General features: G+C 42.3%; 1 protein-coding gene across 1 annotated transcript in view; it reads right to left on the bottom strand.

Annotated features, from left to right (window-relative positions):
- CMTM4 (CKLF like MARVEL transmembrane domain containing 4) overlaps nucleotides 1-11351 on the bottom strand; it is a 30464-nt gene extending 19113 nt beyond the window's left edge. Inside the window, exon 1 of the mRNA XM_086469410.1 lies at nucleotides 11166-11351. Coding sequence (XP_086325536.1) covers nucleotides 11166-11351 — 186 coding nt within the window. The remainder of the gene's footprint in view (nucleotides 1-11165) is intronic.
- Nucleotides 11352-22885: the final 11534 nt, after the last annotated feature.

The following is a 22885-nucleotide window of genomic DNA, read 5'->3' as shown; positions in this document are numbered from 1 at the left end:
TTAAACACAGTCCTGCTTCTCCAGCAGGAAACCATCTTTTACCCTAAGCAGAAGAATGACTGATTTCCAGCCTCTGTTCCTAGTCTGCATCCTTAAGACTAAAAGAAACGTGTTATTAACTCATAATTGGACTGCAAGGAGCCTTAAATCACAAATGAGTATTAAACTTTTCTTACAAGACAGAAAATGTAGGAAAACGATGCTTACCAGAGAGGGAAGCTTAAGAAGCACCAGTGATTCAGCACCCTGGATAAACCAAATTGTGCTCTAATGGCACAAACTCAAACACTGAACAAATCCAGAGGGACTCAACCAGACCTTTGAATTCAACTCTGATATGGTTTTGGTGGCAGTGACAGAAATAGTATCAGAATATTACAATTTCAGATCTTCACTGCACCTCTAGGGTTTTACATGTAGTTGAAATCCTTAAGTTTTCATTATTTCTTAGTTCACTTCTAGACATAATGTGGCAAGACTTCAGCACATTAAATATTGTGGAATCTTTATTAAATCAGCTGATCTTTTGCCACCTCCAGCAGTTTTCTACAATCCTTGAAAGATTCAGCTACTGCTGACTTCCCTTTCTCAACTTAGGCAAAAGACCAATTCTAAATCTAGAACATATTTCTGAGGCCAGAAACATTTTGATGGCATATCATGAGAAAGAGTCATATTTAAGAACAAGGGTAATCAATACTCAATATTAACAACAGAACAATAGTTGTTTTGAAACATTAAACACATCAAAACTAAGACATTCTAAATAGACTAAAAATAGTTAACTGGACTGAACTAAGGCAAACAGAAAAGATTCTCAACTGGCTAAAATAGAAATGCATCAATTTTAAATGTGAACTTCATCATAAGGAGTCTAGAATGAAAAAAAAAAGCTGTAGACCTGAAATAGTGACTTATTTCCTGCTAACTATGCATTAGGACAGTGTTTGCTTATTGCCTGGTCACACCTATACAACAAACATTCTTATCTGCTAGATAAATTCCAGTTCAAATACTATTAAATGAATAATATTTTACAGAAATATTTTATATTTGGGGGTTTTTCAAAAGGAAAACCAAACACGGTTCTTCCTCTTACTGCTAAATAATCTAAGATTTATTTTTTCACCATACATTTATATTGTCCTCAAAGCAAATCCATTTTAGCATCTGAACTAATAATTGAACTTGCAGACCATTGCAAAGCCCTGGTTTGCACAAGTCCCATGCGGCTCATGCTAGAGGTGTCAGTGCTGCAGCATCAGACATGGCCGTGGCTGCCACCACCTCCCCTTTCTCCCTCTAAGAGCAAGGTCTCTGCCCAGGTGGCCCCTCACATCACATCATGGCCTTCTGGCAGTAGGGGTGCACCCCATTGGGACTGGAAGAGTCACCTCACAACCCCCACTCTCGGCCCCATCTCCATCGGTATCTCATCCACTGTTATTCTGACACCTGTAAAAAGCTGCTTGTTCCTACACTTCATGGAATTTGCAGACCTGACTGCAAGTTCGTCTTATTTACTTGCACCCAATTAAAATACAACTACCTTCCTAATAAAACTACAGTGTCCTCTCCAGTCCATCTCCGAGTATTTTCTATTAAGTCAAGCTGTAAGAACTCATAACTTATCCTATCTTTGCTATTTAAACAGAATGGATAAATACGTTACCCTGTTTTTGTCTTCAGGCTGCACACCATGTCGTGTATGGTACACACACACGTTCTCTGCTGAACACAGCAAGTTACGGAGACTGTGTTTGTATGATTTTTAAACAAAGTAAAAAAAATTTGGCTATTGCTTCACTTATGAGAATTCTCTACTCAGCTCTTAAAAAAAAAAAAAAAAAAAGAGAAAAATCAACACTTTCAACCTGGCTTTGTGTTCCTATTCACATTCATAGGCCAACCTGTGTTGGAAACCTGGCTAGTCGAAACAATATTAAAACACAGTACTGTAAATCAGTAACAAATAGCAGGATAAATTAATTGATTTTAAGAAGTAAAGGTGTAGTCATAAAATTTGTCAAGTATTTGATCTGCACAGTCTCCTGTTTAACTAGCCTGTTAGGCTATTTTTAAAAGTGAAAGTTCTATTTTAAGACTATCAGAATCAGTCTGTATCCTTTAAAACTCCATTTAATCCCAATTATGAGTAAACATCAAACATCCCACAAATACTAAAACAAGAAAGGAATTTTAATGAGAAAACAAGCAAGAACTTAAAGCAGCCCTAAGGAATCCATTAAAGTTTTGGGGGGTTGTTTTTGTTTAAAGGAAATGGTGCAAAATGTCCTTGCAATCCCAACGTTCCCAAGATTGCAATCTGAAGGCCCCCTTAGATGCCATGCCTTAAAAGGCAAAAAGAGTCTAGACATACTGGTAAAACAGAACACTAAAAAAATAGATGTAGGCCAGAACATTAAAGAGCTCTGCCAGCTGTACTGGGGAATGCATGAAACCTTCAAGCCTGTCTTGCTGTTTAGACTGTCTTAAAAGCGTTATACAGTAGTATCTCATCCAAAATAGAAAAGAGCCCACAAACTTTCATTGCATAACTGCAAATCCACCTACTTGTGATTTTATAACTCAAGAACAGATCTGCCTAAAGACTGCAAACAAACTTGGCACGCTGCAAGCAGAAGACTATAAAATGTTGTTAACAACACAAAAGCCCTAAGACTCTGGCAACAATGCCTTCGCCTTCTCGGTCACGACTCTTACTGTACTGCCACCATGAACTAAACATACTGAACATCCCAAAGACTTAGAAGACTATCCTATAATTCTGGAAGAGCACTTTTTCCAAAATACTTTAAAAATGTTACTAAGTGATAACATCATACAAAATTAAAAGATCCCAACGTTTAAGAAAAGGTTTCATCTACATCAGATAAAAAGTTTCCAAGCATTAAATGCAACAATTAGTTTCTTTTAGAAGAGTATACTATCAAACAACTAATTCATTTATTCACAACAGTCAAGTGGCAAAATCAGTTCCTAGCATGAAAATAATTTTGCTTGCAGAACTTAAGTATTTAATAATATTCACAATCATGCCTGTGCTTTCTTGCATGAACATTTCAGTTTAAAATGTACAAAAGTACAGAAAATTACTAATATAGAAATGCTTGTAGTTGATCCACAAAATAATGTCACAAAAATTTGCCAGAACTGTTACGGGTAGTGTTGTATCACTGGCAGATTTATAGCATCTGAAAATAACATCGTTTAGCTGAAGTGACAGTTACAGCAGAAGTATCACTGTATGCAACTCCAGCTCTAAGCACAGGACATATTTGTACATACTGGGCACATGGTTGCTGTGCTCCTAAGCTATACTGTACTGAAGGGAACTATCACAAACACTTGCAAGCAGAACACTTTGTGAACATAAATATAAGCTAAAGAAAATGTAAAGAAGTGTCTCGTTAAGACATTATTCAAGCATCTATACCTGAATATCAAGGTACATACTAAAAAAAAAAGTTAACTGCAGGCAATGCTGAAGACATTTGTGTAAAAATGCACCATATTCTTCCACAAGCTAAGGCCTTAATTACAATTAATTAAATCAAATAGTCAGAAATGTGAAACTTGGAGTTATAGTTCCAAGTTTAATTTGCACGCAGTCAGATTAAAACACTGAAAGTTACTCTGCTTACCTGAAAACACATTTCAGGCATTATGCCATTCTAGTAACATGCTGCAGCGTGAGTGCAGATTTCATCCTCGACATCTACTAAACAAAACAATGTTTGAGACCTGTCACTGTAAGACTGCACTACTGATTCATGCTGTTGCGTGCTGTATGGGTTTCTCAGTTTGGTTTCTAGTCCTCCTTGTCTTATCTCAAAATGATAATTAAATGACTAGGGAGGCTCGACAACAAAAGACATTACCAGAACGATTACAAGAAAAGAAGGTAGCTTTCCAAACGATAATACCATTAGAACTACATTTCTTACTGTAGCATCTACAACTAGTATAGCGTATCTACTACTATTATACAGGTTCATAATGGGAGGAAAAAAATATAGCATAGTTATTACAGAGATTATAGTAATTCCTTCTGAAAGCAGAATTTAAAACTATCCACCATCTTAGAGATGAATTTGTAACAGGAATTTGGAGTTTTACTGACAGTAGGACACCAGCCCATGGCCAGACAGCAGTTGAGAGAGATCGTGAAAGAGACCAAAACCCATTCACCTTTCTGTGGGAAGAGAAGCAGAGTCTTGTCTTTAGTTGGCACACAGAAACAATAAAAAGCAAAGCTAAACAGAGTTATCTCATCATTCTTCCTTCTATGGTAAATGTCAGTATAAAAGCATCACCACACGGCAATGCAGATCTACAACCTTTAAAGAGAAAACTTTCCAAAGAGAAATCAAGAGTAGCAGAGACACTGAAGAGACATGGTTTACATAAAGAGGATTTCTAAGCATAGCTGCGTACTACAAATTTGATCCTTTGAACACGGTATTATGACAGTCTTTTTCTAAGACCAAATGCCAAAGATCACCAGTAGCTGCTGTCATACTTAACATCTTCTGAACAGGCAGCTACAAATACCACTGAGAATCAAAGCTCAATATACAACACACAAAGTCACAAGGATTTCTTACATAAACGCACACTTATTGTTTGGAAATTATAAGAGAATAAACGATGGAAGATACAGTTAAGCACAGAAACACTATAAATTACCAATGCAATCCTAGGACACAACAGGAGAGGTATCTCCAGCAGAGGCTTGAAAAGCAACATGTCATCATACACCCTGGTAAGACACACTTCAAAGGTTAACTATAGTCAGTCAGATAGTGGTGCAAGGAAGGGCTGCCCCACAGTCCCAAGACCAGAGATCCCCTCTTACGAGCAGAGTCCAAAACAATTTTGTCTTGCCTTGTGCAGCAAGATGAAGGCTGGCCAAGTGCAGACAGCTGTTTCGAAGTGCACGAAGGAGTAAGGAGTAGTTATGGAAAGCGGCCATGTTAATGCAAGAACAAATGGCTATAAATTTGCTAAATTAAGTTCGCACCACAAATAAGGAAGGTTTCTATACCTCCAAAGTGCAGAACAAATGAACAAAAGCTAACTTTAGGGTGAAACTATCACTTACGGAAAAAACAGTCAGGTACAGGGCTGCCTGTGACACCAAAGCTGCCTTAGAAAGCTCAGATATCTCCTGCAGTGCTCTGCTTCTCACCAAGACCACTGAATGCTTTACCTCAGGACCAATGACCGATGACACTGAAGAATGACCTTACCATGCAAAGAACGTCATCTACTGACCTCTATTAGGTACAGTCTAATTTTCCATAGCTTAGTTAACACCCCATTTACATAAAGCCAAACTTTACAATAACTGATGTGAAAAAAATCTCTATTTATTCACATTGCATTTAGTGGCCAACTGGTAACTTCTACGATTTACAGAATGACAACTGCCTGTAAAGCACATGGCTCCCCGCTCTAACAACCCATAAACAAAGCAGATCAGGAATCACACTGCTGTGCAGCTGCACAGGAGCACTGCAGAGACCCAGGGAGAAAGGAGTGGGGAAGAGTTAGACATGCCATAAGATGTGACACACCAGACTGTCCCCTCCAGAAGTGATCAGAATGAGATGCTGAGCTGAAGGCACAAGAAGGCAGCAATAATTAAATATGAGATTACTGAACACTTCATAATAGTTTTCCATGGGATACTAATAGTTAGCAATTAGCTTACTCCATGGAACATAAACATTATTACTGCAACTTTTTTTAATATAATTAACAATGAGAATTCTCGATAGTCTTATTACCCATGTAGGCATGTATTACAGGCTTTTCAAATTTTCTTTTCTTCATTGCAATAGATCTTGATAGCAAAGAATTTTACTGTAGTCCTGGCCTTAACCAGTTTCTGGATCTGGGAATATAGAATGACAGTAAGCCACAAAACAACTTTTTCCAACGTTCAACTACTCTCCACCAATGAAGACGGAACTTTTTATTCTGAAAATTGTGAACATATGAACTGCTATTCCCAGCAGATTTCATTTAGCTCAAAATCTTGCCTTCACTGACGGGCAACAGCATATGCTATAGAGAACAAGACGAGAGCAAGCATGCAGTGATACTTCCCAATACACTCATCAGCAGCTTGTAGCTCAGAGACCTCCCAAGCAGAAGTATTATCTTCTTTAAAAGGAGACTCTGATGGATTTTTGTAGCACTTGGAACAGACAAATGAAGAAAAGAAAGTCTAGGGCTATCTGAGCCACAAAGGCCATCACTAACCACCACAAATGCCATCCTCTTTTAAGCTAGCACATGGTAAGGATCTTCTGACACTTGCTACTTCCATCAGAAGGTGGCTCTGTGATCTCACTGCTCCAGCTGAGCTATTCCTATCTACTGCCAGTGTCACAAGAACTGGCCAGGCACAATTCTTCACATCAATTGTCCCAACTGTTAAAGGTGACATAAGTTATTTTAAATCAAGTAAGTGCCTGGGAAAACCTGGCAGGATCCCAGTGAGAACCAATGAGGCTCCCAACAGGATCCTGCCTGGTTTCCTCATAACTCACCTGGCGGCTTGATGAACAGCTCACCTGGAGCTACAGTTCCCAAAGAAATCAAGCAGTATACACCAGGCAGTCATGATTCATCATGGGAATTTCAGTGGGAAATATGTTTCTTCCCAACTTTAATCATAGTAAGATCCTTGAAGGTGCAGAATTATAACAATCAAGGAAAAATCATCATGCATCTAGAAAAGCTGAAGAGAAAAATAAAGCAGGGAGGGTGGGAGGGAGAGCAGGCAACCTAAAGTGAAACAATTTCCAGCAAAGAGGTGGTACCTGCTAACCAGCCCATCTCTTCTGGATGACAGCAATGGGCTCCTCCTGATTCCTCACATATCCTTCAGCAACCACACAAAGAAAAATGAGAGACTCTCAAGGGACTGGGGAAGAAGTACTGAAGTGAAACAAATCACTTGAGGTTGTCCATAGGAAAGTTTTCCAGGGATATATTTGATTACTGTACAACAATCTCCATGGGAAATATTAAAGCCCCCAAAAGCATGAGAAACATTAAACCATGCCAGAAAGTAATGAAAATAAACTCTAAAGAGCTTTTCTGCTCTATCCTCCAAGGACAGCTATCTAATCTCTCAATGTGCCGTATGGCAAGGTACTGCTCAATCTAAAGGCTGGAAAGTCAGCCAAGACAATTTCCACCTAGATTTCAACTTCCCCAAAGGAAAAACATTTCTTTGGTTAGTACACAAGCGTACTGGCTTCTCCCTGATTTCCATTTCAAGTTCAAACCCTCATTTTTTTTTTAAAAAAAGAAAAAGGCACCAAATCAAACCTGAGAGCTCCATACTACTTTAAGTCTTCCCACCGCCACTCATTTCCCTTCACACTATTTACTTCCAATCTGCCTGATGACAGTCTATCAGGTCTCTCAGCCACCCCAGCAGCCCTGAAAACTCTTTTCCTGACACAGTCCAACACTCACCACCTTCCTTCAAGCTTCTTCTTTAAGAGGCTTACAGCTCCAGCCTCAGTCACAGCAGATGCTGCCTCACAGACCCAAATAAACACACACGCAACTATTCCCACAGAACAATAAGATACAGGCAAAAGAGCTACTTTCTGAAAAGCTCACCTACCTAACTCTCAAAAAGAGGAAAATCAGTTCAACAGCAAGTTGTTCCATATGGATCCTTTTTACTACTTCCTCACTATTCTTCATACTGAATATTACTGACCATTAGCAGGCACACGTATGTACTACATAACTGTTCAGCTTAGCCTTAAATATTAATAAGAAGCCCTAAATAGTAAAATACAGTTTTCTTAAGTTTGCATACCAAATTTAAAATTAACAAAAAACCATAATGCTTTTCTGAGAGTCAAGGGAAAGAAAGCCAAAATAAGACTCAGAAATAAGCTGCACAATACTATATGTGAATCATTATCATAACCCAGTATGTCAGTGCCCCTTTAAAGGGCATTTTAGGGCATATTCTCTTGAAATATTAATAAATGTGAGTTAAAACTATTCTCCCCTCCAGCAGCACTTAAATTACTCCATATGCCTAAAACATCATACTGCTTTCCATCTTGTACCAACTCCTGTAACAATGTTTTGAATCAATAAAGACAAATTACAACAAAATAATAGAGCCCTACAATCACCTGTTTTCAGTGACTTGTTTGTTGTTTTTTTTTTTTTTCCCCAGTCTCTGTCCCTTCTGCTTTTGACAATCAGAAATGAGCATTTGAAAAAAAAAAAGCCATTTAAGCCACAATACCCAACAGTTATCCTTCATATACAGCATTAAGAACCAATTTGCGGAAAGTCCTTCAACTGATGATTAGAAAAAACAACGTTTGTGCAGAGCTGATAATTTGTCTGGCAATTACATATGTATTTTAAGACAAATCCTGATGCTAAATGAAGCACATGCATTGTAATCTTTCCTGTAGCATCCTTTTCACTAGAATATATTTAGAGACCTTTTATCTTAACCAACACTTGGTTTTTTGTGTGTTTGGGGGGGGGGGGTTCTTTTTTTTTTTAGGTTTTCTTGTGTGCAATAAAGGGGATTCCTCATTTTTAAGAGCTAGAGTTCTATACTATTGACTTTGATACATTTTAGTTCCCACAGTATTTTTGTAAAGGTATAACTAAACATTGTAATTAAAATAATTACAACTTGGCAAATAAGAAATTAAGTGCACTGTGGAAGGTATGTCTTTTCTTTCTTTTCCAAAACTGCTCAATTTCCCTTTTCCCTTTGGTTTGCAAAATTCGGTAGTCTGCTCTCCAGTCGTTGCCATGAACTAGACAGAGCTTCTTTTGAGTACAATCGTGCAGAAACCAGATGTGTCAAGATGGTACATAGGCTTCCACCCTATACTTCCGACACTCCATAGGAACCATGCACAATAGCTCAGACCACTCTTATTAAAAAGGCACAAAACATTACTCAGTTCTTCTGGAGATACTAATCTGCACACATACGTCTTCCTAACGATGTACTGGAAGTAGCAACATCTTTGTTCAACAGACAAGAGAACTCCCCTATCTGTAACTCCAGCAGAACATTGTTCCCCCCCCCCCAATCTGTCTTTTTTATAAGACTTAAAAAATTAAGAGGTGTAACTTTGTAACTTGTTCCAAACAAATCAGAGTTTAATAATAAAGGATTCACTTACTCACAATCACTATCATTCACTTTAATTACAAGCTTTTAACATGACTTGCCACAGTTATTAGTGCACTATAGAAAGGATCAGCAGTAGGAACAGAAACAAAAATCCCGAGGGCAGATTATTTCAGCGTATTAGGCAGCACCACCCCAGGATTTCTACCACACGGACAGTTTTTAACAGTTCAAAGACAGGTAGATGTTGCACAGTGATGACAGATTCTTTGGCTTCAGTCCTGAGAACACATAAGGCAAATGCAGCTATTTCTTGTTGTTAGAGTACTCGGGTGACACGCTCATTGCTACCAGTTGCAGACCACAGATTCTGCTCCAAGGAGATGAGAAGAAAACAAATTACACTTCCAAATCCTGGATTTTACTGGGTATTCATAAAAAATGATCATAGATTGATCACTGCAATCATCTATAAACTTGTATCATTGTTGAACCTAGGATACTTTTAATGTATTTTACATGAAACCTGTACGTGCAAGCTTTGTCTTGTACTAAGCAGCACTCGTTTTAAATGCTGAAATATTAAAATGTTGCTGCCATCACAGTCCTCAAAGAACTCACCCATTTTAAGGGAAAACAATTTGTAGTACCCTATAAGAAACTACTTAAAAATTTATTTCAAGCTTACTGCCATTTTCATAATACACTTACTTTAACATATCCTTAAAAACACATTTGTTGATTTAAAAACATTAATATCAAAGTGACTTTGAGAGCAGATCAGATGAAGACAAACATCAGCCTCATCAACAGACAAAAACTGACCAAACACTTAGGTGTAATTACACCTTCAGCTGCTGTGCTGTTCCAAGACCCGCGCGGACTCCGTCAAACTAAACAGTTTAACTGTTCAAAATACACAAATACAGCTTACATTTTATTTCAGAACGGAAAAACCTGGGGTTGAGGGAGGGGGGCTGGGGGGGCGGGTTTCCAGGATTTCTTTTCCTTTACTCTGTGAGCTTAACTTCAGCCCGTTAAAGGCAAGCACGGGAGTACTTTGCAGGCACTCAACTCGACCCCCAGGGACAACCCACGCCTGCAGCCCCTCACCTAGACACGTTAGGTAGCTCCCACCCACCATGCGGCTCTCACCCATGGGCACAGGACCACGACACACGCACGCCACGCCTGGCGGGGCAGCCCGGGGACACCGGGGCAGGCAGCGCTCCGGCCGGGGCAGCCCGGCCTGGCCAGGACCGGCCGTGCCTCCAGCCACAGCCACGCCGCTCCAACACCTCTCACCAACGTGAGATTTAATATTTACACTGAAGTATTTATGCACCGAGAAGTTCGCCCCCGTTCTTTAACCTATACAAAACCTGTAGCGGTGGAGTTCTTTTAATACGGCGGTGACCTGAGGGCAAGGGCAGGCCCTGGCATACACACGGAGGCAAAACCTTTTACTAAAATCAGCCGGCACAACTAAAGACCCCTGCAGCACCCACCGTAATGGAGGCCTAAGCCGGGCCGTTTCCCGCTGCGAGGGGAAGCCGCACCACCTGACGGGAGCAAGCCCGCCCGTACCTCCAGCACCCCCAAACCCAGCAGCGTTCCCTCCAGCGGCCGGGGACGGCAACGGGGCGGCACGGCAGCAGCCGGGAGGGCAGCTCCCGCCGCTCCCAGTCTCCCCCCCACACCCAGCGGAGGTGAGAAAGCCCGGCAGCGGCGGGTGACACGGCGCTCCCGGCCCGGCTGCGGCGGCTCCCGGCCCGCTCCGGGCTTCCCGGCCGCCTGAAATGGAGGACGGTTGGGCCGCCGCCAGGCGCCGCGCCCGCAGGTACGCACCTCGCCGCCGGGCCAGCAGGACGAGGGCGCCTTCCTCCGCTCCCCCGCCGCACCGCTACGGGGGAAGAAGCCCACCGGGGCGGATACGGGGGGGCTCTCCCGAGCGCGGGCGGCCGCGGGCCCGCTCCCCGCCGGCGGTACCTACCACCTCGGCCAGCTTGATCCTGCCGAAGGTGCCCCGCAGGTAGTCCAGGTCGCAGCGGAGGCCGCCCAGCCCGCGGCGCTGGCTGACGGGCTCCGTGGTGGGCTGGTAGGGACTGCTGGCCCCCGAGATCATGGAGGTGCTGGACGCCTCGCCGTCGAAGCCCTCCAGGTCATCGCCGTTCCTCATGGTGCCGGTGCCGCCGCTCTGCTGAGGGGCTGGCGGCGGAGCTCCGGCCCGAGCTGTGCCGCGCTCGCCTAGCGGAGCGCCGGCTGCATGGCTGTCCCCGTCCCCCGTCAGGCGGAGCGGCGCGGGGGGAGCGACGGCAGCATCGTGCTGTGCCTCGGCCCGGCGGCCGCCGCCTCAGCCCCGGCCCCGGCTCCGGCCCCGCGCGGGAGTAGAGGGAGAAGGAGGAGGAGAGCGGCGGCGCGCGGGCAGCCCTCAGCGCCGCTCAGCGCCCCGCCGCTCGGGGGCGCCCTGGCCCCACACAGGGGCGCGGGCAGCCGCCGTGCCCGGGGCCACCGCGGTGCGCCCGGCCCGGGCCCTGGCTGGGACGAGACCACCGGGGCTCCCTCAGCCCCTCCGGCGGCGCGGCCACCCCGCAGCTCGCTCCCTCCCCCGGTCCCAGCAGGGCAGCTCAGCTCCGAGCGGGGACGCTGCAACCGCCGCCGCCGCCGCTCCTCCCCCTGCGCTCAGCGGAAAGGGCGGAGAGAGCCCGCCCCGGAGGGCGCGCCGCGGCCGGGCGGTGCCTCCACCGGCCCTCGGCCGTCCGCCCGCCCCGCCCCCGCGGCCGGCACCTGCCCCCGGCCGCGTCCCCGCCCCCGGGACGGCCCGCCCGCCGCCCGCGGAGCCGTCGGGCAGGGGAGGGGCAGGCACCTGCCCCCGGCCCGCCGGCGTCTGCCCTGCCCCGCGGCCGGCGCCGAGCCTCGCCGGGGGCCGGCGGGTCACCTGGCGCGGCGGGGGTCGTTTGGGGGTGGCTGGTGTTGTCTCCGGGCGGTTTCGGGCGTTCTGGAGGCTTTGGCGGTGTATCGCGTTAACGGCTTCTTGACTTTGGGGGTTTAAAATGCACTGATGTCGATGCTGACACGGAGAAAGCCAACGACACTGACATCTTAAATTGTGCTCACACCTTGGAGCTAATCCTTCGAGGTACATGACGCAGTTCACGCTGCTCAGAATCGCACTTCCAAGCTGTTACGACACGGTACTCGCAGTAGTTCGAGTACTGGAAACCTTCAGGGTGTTCTGCGAATGGCAGAAACATTCTGAAGTGTGATTTTAAATAGCAGAGTTTTCCAAGTAAACATTTACTTTTGACAAGCTCTGAATCACTTTTTGGAGACACTTTTTCTTTTGCTGTGTCACATAAATAAGAAGAAATTGCAACATAATCTGGCAAATACAGGTGTATCATATGCAGCCGAAGAAGTGTTTTTTAACACGGAGGCAGCCGGACTGCTGCGTACCACAGACCAAGCTGAAATTCAAGGTGTTCAGCGCTGCATCCTGTGATCTGCCATCTTTATCAGTCACATCCCTACTCTTGTTCTTGTCACTGACAGTCTAAACCATCTGCTCTTTTTTCACGTTACTAATACAGGACTTCTACATGTACTATTTTTTTCTAGCATCTTCCTCTCGCCTCCAAGAGTCTTTCTTACCACCACAGTTTTTCTGTTTTCTATGAATGCTATAGATTATCAGCCTTGTGATTTCCTGTCCAGTTATTGTTGTGTTTTGCTTCATCTCTCCCTTTCATTTCTCCTGAAGCCCCTTTAATCCTTTTTCTTTTAGAATGTTCTGCCAAATACCACATGATTTTTAGTTTCAGAGATTTTCTTCTTTTCTCTGTCCTCTGTCTAAGTAGACCCTAAGAATTCAGGCCAAAGAGACAGACTCAGAGAGCACACCAGGAACCCTGGATGGAGGAGGAGTTGGGGTTTTGTCTACCATTAACAGTCCTTGCTTGGTTAACTGGAGACCATTGACAGTATACAGCCAACAGAAGTCTTTTCATAGCTTCTCTGGTACACCCTGGTGCAGGAAGAAGCTGATATTCTCAAACAAGACGAGTACTTAGGAGACATGCTTAAGAAAATAAAAACACTGCCCTTTGGTGAAGGGCAAATGGCAGGAAAAGAAAAAAAATTACAAAAAAACCATAAGCAAGGCATAGAGAAGGATGGAAACTCTGTTGCTTGCGTCTCATGAAACTAGCCTAACACTACAAAACCCTAAATGTAAGGGGAAAATCCTGCATTGGCACAGGGCTGGCCATGATGGACTAATAGGTTTTTACAGCTTCTTATTTCAGTTCTTGTATAACTCCAGGGAAATCAGAAGTCTCGCAAAGCTCCTTTTCTTGCAGGAAATATCATGGGTAGGTGGTTGGCACTTCTGAGCGCTTCTGTGGACTCTTTTTAACTTAAGGCTCCACAGCTGTTTCAGGAACCCAGGATTTCCACACTTACCTACAGAGACATTTAACGTTTGTTTTGAGGGACTGCTGTGGTGGTTCTAGAAAACTGTCCCGCACAAAATAATGAAAATACTTTTGAAACAACCAATGAACATTATTTTGATGAAACTTTTGCAGTTCTAACCAAAACACATCAGTATGTTGAAGGAGAATCAGAAGGTGGTATTGCAGGAGGCAAATGAAGGACAAAGGGAGAAATGGTTGGGTGATTTAAGAAAAAGGCGAGGCGATAAGAGATCTTGATTCTGGTTCTTGGCATAGCCACTGCCTCCTGCACAGCCTTCAGCAAACTTCTTAATAGCTTAGTTTTTCCTATACAGTGAATGATGTAAAGTTTAAATGTATTTAAAATCATTAGAGCATCTTGAGAATGACACAAAGTACAGACACACCGAAACCCCTCTGTTCTTTAGTGAGCTAATTGCCTACGTAGTGAAAGCACAGTAAGAGTTCTCTCTGCTCTATCCAAAGCGTTATTTGAACAATCGTGAGGCATGTTTTCAGCGAGGGTGTTGACAGCGTCCCTGACCGTGGTTTCAGACATTCCAGGCAGCTCCTACGGCAGCAGGGTATCAGCATCACCATCCACAGCCATGGTGCCCCTTTCGGCACCGTGGTCTGCACAGCCAGTGTCCCCCTTGCTACAAATGGCACAGTGCCAATACCAAGCCATACTGGGGGATTTTCTGGCATCCTCCTGGACGGGTGGGTGGGCTGGACAGACTTGGCAAGGGCTTGTGTGGTTGCTGCCAACATTTAACAAAGGAATCCTTTACACACATTCTTGCTTGATACGGCACCTTTTCAGCCTGCTCTGTAGCACTTGAAGGAAAAAAATGTCTACGTTCAATATGTAAATAAAAGTACTGATCCAGTAAAAAGGTCATTGCATTCATCCAAGGCAGATCACATTGCTTTCAGGTAACTTTGTTTTTACAAGTTCATAAGCTTTTCAAGCACAGCCTGCCATTTCGTTGTGTGGCTGCATACCAAGACTAGGAAAACGGGGAACCAGGTCAATGGTCAGCACTGAAGACACCACCATAGTATCAAGCTAATCAGATCATGGAATTCATCAGAGGACTTCATATCCAGATAAAATAGTGAAAACAAGGAAGAAACAGCACAGAGGGGAGGACATCCAAGTATGCTATTCATAGACACTATAGTTAAATGATCAAAGATCTGTATTTTTACATGGTTCAGCCAGCTTTGACAGAATTTAAAATTCCCCGTCAGAAAATATCTCCAGGACAGTGGTGATAAATTAAAACCAACTGGTGATGTAGGTGTAAAAGGCAGTGGAACGAGAATCTTGAATATTGTTACTGATCAAACTGAAAAAAACAATCCTCATTTCTCAATTTTCATCTCAGCTATTCATACAGCCTTTAATAAACGGCCTTTAATAAACTTGTGAACTTCTTGTGGGTTCATTAAGCACATTTATTTTCAAGATTAAAGCGTGTGATTCTATTGCAACTGAATAGGAATATCAACTTACAACCAGATTTTTAAAGCTGCATTTATGTAGTATTAACACACTTTAAAGTATTTTAATGTATGTACATAAAATTTTGTAGATCTGAATGGTGCTTACTACGAATGGTGCTTAAACGTAGTTAAGAGTGTGAAAGGAATTAGAATCCTAACAGGAAAGTTACATCTATGCAAGTACCTGAAAAGAGCTGAGAGGTTCTTTAAGAAAATGCTCTGGTATTTCCACATGACCTACCAAAGGGAAAGAGCACTGGTATGCTGCCAAATTCCAAGAGAGCTGAGCAGTGATTAGAGTTTAACTCTGGCATCAGAGAGGCTTTTTTCCTCTTGAATTTCTCAATATAAAAAAACACTGAAGCTTTTTCTTAACTTTTTAGTTGGGGGAAAAAAAAACCCAAACCCCACCCCACCCTAATAAGCAAATAAAGAACTTGCTTTAGGAAAACATCTGGTAGTTTTAAGTGCCTTAGTTCAGTAAATTGTCCGTTTTCACAGTGTGGGAGTGTGGCATGCACACTTTGATTCTGTAGCCATGAGCAGCATGGGAAGCAGACAAATAATTTTGCTGAGTCAGAGTTAGGAATTAATACAACATGAAAAAGTTGCAAGTTCTGACATGGACTTTAAGCAGAAGAAAAAAACGGATAGAATGGTGATGAGTCATGTGGTCAGTTATCTCTAACAGGTAGAAAGTAACTCCTGCTGAATGGTGCGATGATTCCTCCTTCACCGTGTCCAACCACAGCTGAAGTAGCACTGTGCAACCTCCCAGGGCAAGACCACTCAGCATAAAGGCACCTCAGGAACAATAGCAAGAACCAAATTCCTCAGCTAGGAGTCCAAACACAATCGCATCAACTGATGAAAGCACCAAAAGAAGCAGAGAGGAGAACAGAAAGAAACTGATTTGAAAGGCAACCTATAAAAGCTTCTTCCACTGAACATCCAGGCTGATAGCACAGTGCCTACTTCTCAAATCTGATGGTTTGGTGAGGGCGCTTTAGGCACATACTGACACAGCACAGCGAGTGACTCACTTGGCTTTTCGTCTGGTTAAAAAAGAGCAGCTCTAGTAACAGACGGTGTTATTGACCCCTATTCCTGTGCTGCAGTTATAGTACAACATTAGCCCATGCATACTTTCAACCCCTTCACCTGCATTCCAGCCCTTATGCTTTGGAAACTAAACAGAGCTGCCCTGGAAGGCCCTACGGGCCTCATACGCTTGTGTGAAAGCGTCCTCCAATTATGAGCACCATGGGGCAGCTGTCAGGTCTCTCAGTGGGACCAGAAGGCAGTGGCTGCTGGAAATCACAGGACCTGGCCCAAGGAGCTGTGTGGGGTTGGCTTCAGATCTTAAGGGGACGGGTAAAAGTGTGTCACTCCTGGAATTTCACCATCATTTCCCCTTCAAAAACAAACCAACCAAAAGAAAAAATCCCCCATAAAACAAAACCAAGAAGGGCAACATTGCCAATAAAATCAGTTAGACCCTTACTTTGCAGACCTATGAACACAACTTTCTATGCTATCAACAATGAGCCATTCATAGAGCACCTTTTTTTTTTTTTTTTTTTTTTTTACTCCAGGATTAGAGATTGACCTCTCCTTCAGTATTGTCTACTGGTCCAAGTTTGGGTTTTTTCCCCCTGCCTTCATCCGTGATGAAGTAGTCACTGACTCCCTTCACCTCCAAAATCTTAAAGGACATCTGCAATCTGCAAGTGCCAGAGAGGGGTTACCTTGCAGCCACAGCTGGGCTGCAGGGCAGCCGACATTCTACATAGCAGGGAGGTGAAATTAATTTCTATAAAAAATAGAAGCAAAACCTCATATTCTTAAGAAAAGTGCCAGTAGACCTTTAATGGTGCTGGGAACCAGCCAAGACTGTGGGTTTTATTTCTTTTTGAAAGAATCCTGTATAATGAAGCACACTGAAAAATATGCAAAGAGACTGACAGCAGTGTTTATTTTATCCATGGCACTACATTTATTCAGGGAACAGAGGAAAAAATGCCCTGAACCAAGGAAAAAAGGTAGTCTTCTTCCAATTATACCATAAAACCACACAGGCCTAGAATAAAAGGTCAGAAAACACTAGTTCCCTCTGACTGTGTGGGCATGGTCATGCTGCCCCTGTGTTACCCAGTGTTTTTATAGCAAGAGATGGAGGGTGTAGGGTACAGCAGCCCTTTGGAGGGAAAGAGATGATTTTTATTTTTTGAGGAGGTGGGAAGCTGAAAGGGTGGATGAAAAACTTGTATAAACCATGTTTTATAAGCAAAGTTTTAAAGGTCCCTTAGCAAGCTTAAAAAAAAAAAAAAAATGAAGTACACTTACTACATTCTTTCTTTCCATGGATGAAATGGGCCAGCGAAAACAACTGACCTCAACTGCTTTAACACTGTGTTTGTTGTTACGTAACCAAACCAATCAGTCCCTGCACTTCTGGTGGGGAACTGCAAATGTTAAACGTTCATTTTTAAATTATCCTTCTGAATTCGTTTTACTCTCAGCTAAACTGCAGTGTATTGCTAATGTCAGCTAATATGACAACAGTTCAAAGAATATTCCTTTTTTACCAACATCACTTAATTCTTCCATAGGACCAAACTTTGTATTCAGTTAATTTGGCTCATTCCCTTGCAGAGTATTTCTTTAGTTACACAGGTCACTTACATGCAAGGGAATTTTGGCGCTTTTTTTTTTTCTTTATTTATTTCTTTCAGTTTTGAAACAGGAAAAATAATTTCAAGTCTTCCATCACTGGCCATAAACACAAGGCAGGGATATGGCCCAAACTCTACAAAGCCATACATAGCGGAACTAATAAATCCTGATTCCTTGCAGACTTATGTCTTCTCTTCCTACCTTCCCCACCTCACCCCTCCCACTGAGCCCAATGGCCCAGCACCCTCCCGAGGGTCCCTTTTCACACACAGCAGGCTTAGCTCCTATTTATGTCCTCAAACTACTGCTTGAGCAAAAGGAAGCAAGTGCTGTGCCAGGTTCCATGTGTGCAGACTGATGAATTTTTGTTTGGCCTGTCTCGCCTACGAACTAGCCAAACTTACTTGGCAATCCCTACCTAAGGCAGAGGAAGTCTTTGGATTTATTGTCTGCACCAAGCCACTAATTTTCATGCAACTGGTACTAAGTCAGCTATCTGCAAGATCTGCCTCATTACTGAAGCTGACCAAAAGACTTGTGTTATTTTTGAAGAGGGAGTAGAGCAGGACAGAGCACAAATGCAAAACCAGAGGAGACTGTGATAAAAAATATTTTAAATATGACAGCCTTCTCTTAATAGTTGTGTTGTACTTCTGTTCAGCTAAAGGGTGACTGAGAGATTTCAACAGGCTTTTGCTAAATTTGAAGTATTTCAGATCCTGCCAATTTCACTGGCAGTTTCTCAGCCCAGCAAAACAGCATTGCAAGGTATCAAGTCAAAACATAATACAGCTAGTTAAACAGTTGCCTGCTGACAATCCAGTGTTTTTCTCAGGCATCTGTGCTTTTCACGGGAAAATAAACCTGTGCGTAACAATTCAGGTTTAGAACATATACAAATTTCAGTATTAATTCAATAATACAAATCTCTTACGTATAATCAAACGCTAATATACCACTTGTTTATTTCAAACCCAGCCCACTACAACAGGAACTAACAATTATTACCAAAGGATATTGTCAGTTGACAGCTGTTGAGCATTTGTGAGTTGAATCATGCAGTGAGGTTACAGCACAGATGATGGAAGTCTCTATCATTCTCTTGCTGACCTCCACAACTAAGCTAGAAAAATCCAGTTCTGGGTTTGGTTGGAAGCACCAAGAGCTCTCCCCGTAGCTTTTGCCTTTGTTTTGGATTTACAAGATTTTTCTGTGCAGTCAGTGACTGATCTTTAATAAAATGATTTTTTTCCCTACCTCTCCCTCTCTGCCTACAGGCACAGTACTTTTAAGTCTTTGAGACCACCTGAAAACTTTGAACATCTGCACTTTCTAATAACCTCCAAAGCAGTCAGTATACCAAGTCCTTCATGGATAATAATTTAATTCCTCTGGAAAAGAGAGGGTTTAATTTGATAGTACTTAGTGATTTATCATCAATGTAAAACAGTTTTTATCAACCAACCACAGCAAGTAGCACTCATCTCCACTTTTATCCTACCATTTAAGACCTACCTGACCAATCTGGTCAGTTAAACCTGAGCGCAACATCCAAGCTTGCTCTGCAACCAAAACATGCGTTAAGTGTGTGTTCAGACAGAGACGTGCATTACCCTCCTGCAACGTGTGCCCACTATTCCTGTTTGCACTGTGACCATGTTGTGACTTCGCTGTACCTGGCTCAGGCTATCCCAGACTGCCTTGCAGGACAGTCAAAAGGCTGGTGTCAGACCAAAAACTTGGCTGGGCTCTTTCACAGAGGGAAATGGGCAACATAGGGCAAGACAAAAATTGCAGCTGGTCATTTGGGCCAACACATGCCAGTGACAGAGTAGAGCACTCTGTCCTCTACTCCCTCAGACTCTAAGTCCAGTGAACGATATGTACAGTTATCTGGTCCAAGCTTCAGCAGCCACCTCCATGCATTATCTGTTCAGTGGTCTATGCTGTCATTTAATTCCCTCTCTGAAAGGAAGTCACTGGTTTTTGGAATGCTGTCAATCTGGTAAGCTGAGTGCCAGAGATTTACAATTGCATGTTCCTTTTCTCAAGGACTTCAATATTTCACTGCACATTCTTGTGAATATTCATGCAAGACTATTCCTAGCACCTTCTAGTTGCAACCACGTTTCTGGCATATTTTGAAGGATTTTTTTTGGTTTTAAGCATTTGGCAAGTCTGAGACAAGGATGACATTTTTACATGCGTCAAAGTTACACTGAGTGTTACATACAAACAAGTACCAACAGTTTCATTAGTGAATATTCATACTGAAAAATCAAACACTTTTCAAAGGCAGCTTGTGCAACCTAATTCAGCTCTCTTGTGCACAGATGCAACTGTTTTCTTTTAGTGCTGGACACTGCTATTTCAGCTTTTGTTCTGAAAGAAAGGAACCAGAGTGTCTTAATTAAGACAACTCAAAATTAGAAAGAAAAAAGCTTAACTCATATTAACAAAATTCTTAGAACTGAATGAAACTGCTTTTGTTTGGGGAAAAAAAATCAGCAATTCACTTTGAAAGATACTTAGCCTAGAAACCACTAAATTTGCCAAACAAGAATTATTAAGGGAACATCACAAGCCACACATCATAGGATCTTGCAGTGGCACGTTAAGCAGCATTACTGACAGGCATTGATCCTAGGTCTGCCACCTTCTGGACTTGGAACATTCATCTCCAGAAACCTTCAGCAAAACATAATGATAATTAATTGTCAAGGGAGAGGGGAGGTCAAGGATCTTTTTCTTCTGGCAAGAGGTTACAACTAGCAATGTTGATTCTACCACACAGTAAGACTGCAAACAAAGGCAACAGAGAAACTTAACTGCTTCCCTTGTTTACAACATTATCTTACAGACCTCTTCCATGTAACTGTTAGTGTGGTTTCAATATAACCTCTCTAACTCGAAGTCTCTGACTATGAATACTGAACATAACCAAAGTGATTACATAGCTATTTCAGAGGGCAACAGCGCTACATATCAACTTACACTGACAAGTCAAATCTTTCGCATCAGTCATTTCTAATAATGTCAGCACCACGCTCTTAGGTGCATTGCTCTATTTAGCAAAAGAAATCTCTGTGGTGCTAATACTACTAATCACTTTTTAAAGATAGTTTAAAGCACATTTAGGTGCCCTATTCTTAAGATTTATGGAGACAGGCATGATTTTGAAGCGTTGTAACACATTTATACTACCACATGTAAAGCACTTCATTTGAGAAAATTAACTTCCTAGAGTTTTTTTTAAGCATACGAATTTCAAGAGGCATTGATGTAGATGTGCAAGTCAGAGCTTACTTCGTTTCACCTTTCCAGAGAAACGAAAGCATGCTAGATCAGATTCTGCCCTCACCTGCACTTCTGTAACTCCCGTTGCATGGAATGGTGGTTTATAAGCTACAGTTACATTTGACTGCAGAATCTCCAATATTTGTGAAACCAGAGCCACGTCGTGTCCCAAAGCATTCGTTCAGACTGTTGGCTTTCTTAATCATTTGTGCTTACATTATCTTCTCCACACAATCTCAGTGGATCAGAGAAGTAAGTAGTTATTATGAAGGCTGTAGTAGAACAAGCTGTAAGTTTTATGTCAATGCTTCCTTGAAGGGGAAAGTGAATTCCAGCCAAAACGTTCTTTTGGAATTAAACTGCCTCTACCCTATGAACATAATTTTTTTTTTTTTTAATTAAAAAAGATCAAATAACAGACAAGTTCTGCTTTTCGTACTAAATATTCAATTTAAATATTCCATGCAGGTCTACATACAGACCCAGACAACCAGAGTCTGGTTTAGGCCATCAGTAACAACCTAATAATCTACAGCCTTTCCCTTGTACGTATTTGAACTACAAAGGCTCAAAACCTGATTATTTTATTCAAGCAAAGGTTCTAATCTGAGAAGTTCATTCCCTAACAAAATCCTGCCATGGCTGTGAAGCCAGAGGGGTTAACACCACCAGCTGGAACAGTACAGGCAGTGAAAGACTCATCTTGCAAGAGTAGCTTAGAGCGTCCAGCAAGATGTCTCCCACACCAAAACCTTATTATCCCAATTATTTTTAAATTTGGAGACATTTTGCTTTCAAAAAAAAAATTAGAATTGAACAACAGCAAAGTAAACATAAGAGTTACGAAGGTATTCTTCCATTTTGATGCCCTGTTACAGTCTTTCTGAAAAAAGTCACTTTCAACTTCAGTACATCCCAAATTAACGTAACAGATAATTCTCTTAATATATTCAAAAATATTTTCTAAATCCCACCTTAAAGGACTAAAACTAATTCTTCACATTAATGAACCCATTAAAGCATAAAGCATTATAGAAATTCTAAAATGAAAATTGTTTCATGGCCTTATAAGAACTCACTTCTAGAAAGACTGTATTTTAGAAAACAAAAGCTTAGTTGATTTATATTTCAGAGGCAGGGTGACTCAAGAAACATTAATAACTAAAACTTCAGTCTATGCAGGGGAATATATAGGCATCCAGTTAAAGTAACAAGTAAACAAGTAGAATCCTAATTAAATCAGTCTACTCTTTCTATGCTTACTAGGAAGAACTTGTTACACCCACCGAAGGGATAAAACTTAGGTTTGCTATTGGCAGAGAAGAGGCATTTGTACCACTCAGGCAATTTACTCCTTAAACTTCTCATGACCTGGATTTTAATCCTGCAAATTTAGGACCAGTGCTCTCCTTGGATACAGTATTCCACAAAATCTATCAGAAGCTATACATCTTAACCTGGGAAAATATACAACTGTTTCCCCATTCTCAGGAAATATATTACTTTGCTGACGTAACAGTTTATGTGTAAACTATCGCAAGCACACCTCTCTGCAAAGGTAGCTAACTTACAACTTTGCTTTACTTACACAAGGTGCATGCTCTAAACTCCAGAGAGGGGTTGCATTAGCAAAGGCTGGTACAAGAACTCCTAAGAAGGAAGTTGTCCTTACGGTCCACCACTGTACAAGCCAACTTACTTCTCCTGTTCACAGAACTCACCAATATTCTGCTCCTGCAGAAACCGCTCTAGAAGGGGGATCTTAAAAACAACAACA

This window comes from Leptosomus discolor, chromosome 8, assembly GCF_034619465.1.
Source record: "Leptosomus discolor isolate bLepDis1 chromosome 8, bLepDis1.hap2, whole genome shotgun sequence".
In the NCBI taxonomy this organism is placed as follows: domain Eukaryota; kingdom Metazoa; phylum Chordata; class Aves; order Leptosomiformes; family Leptosomidae; genus Leptosomus; species Leptosomus discolor.
Note: the sequence above shows the minus strand (reverse complement) of the source record. Positions and strands in the feature narration are given on the sequence as shown.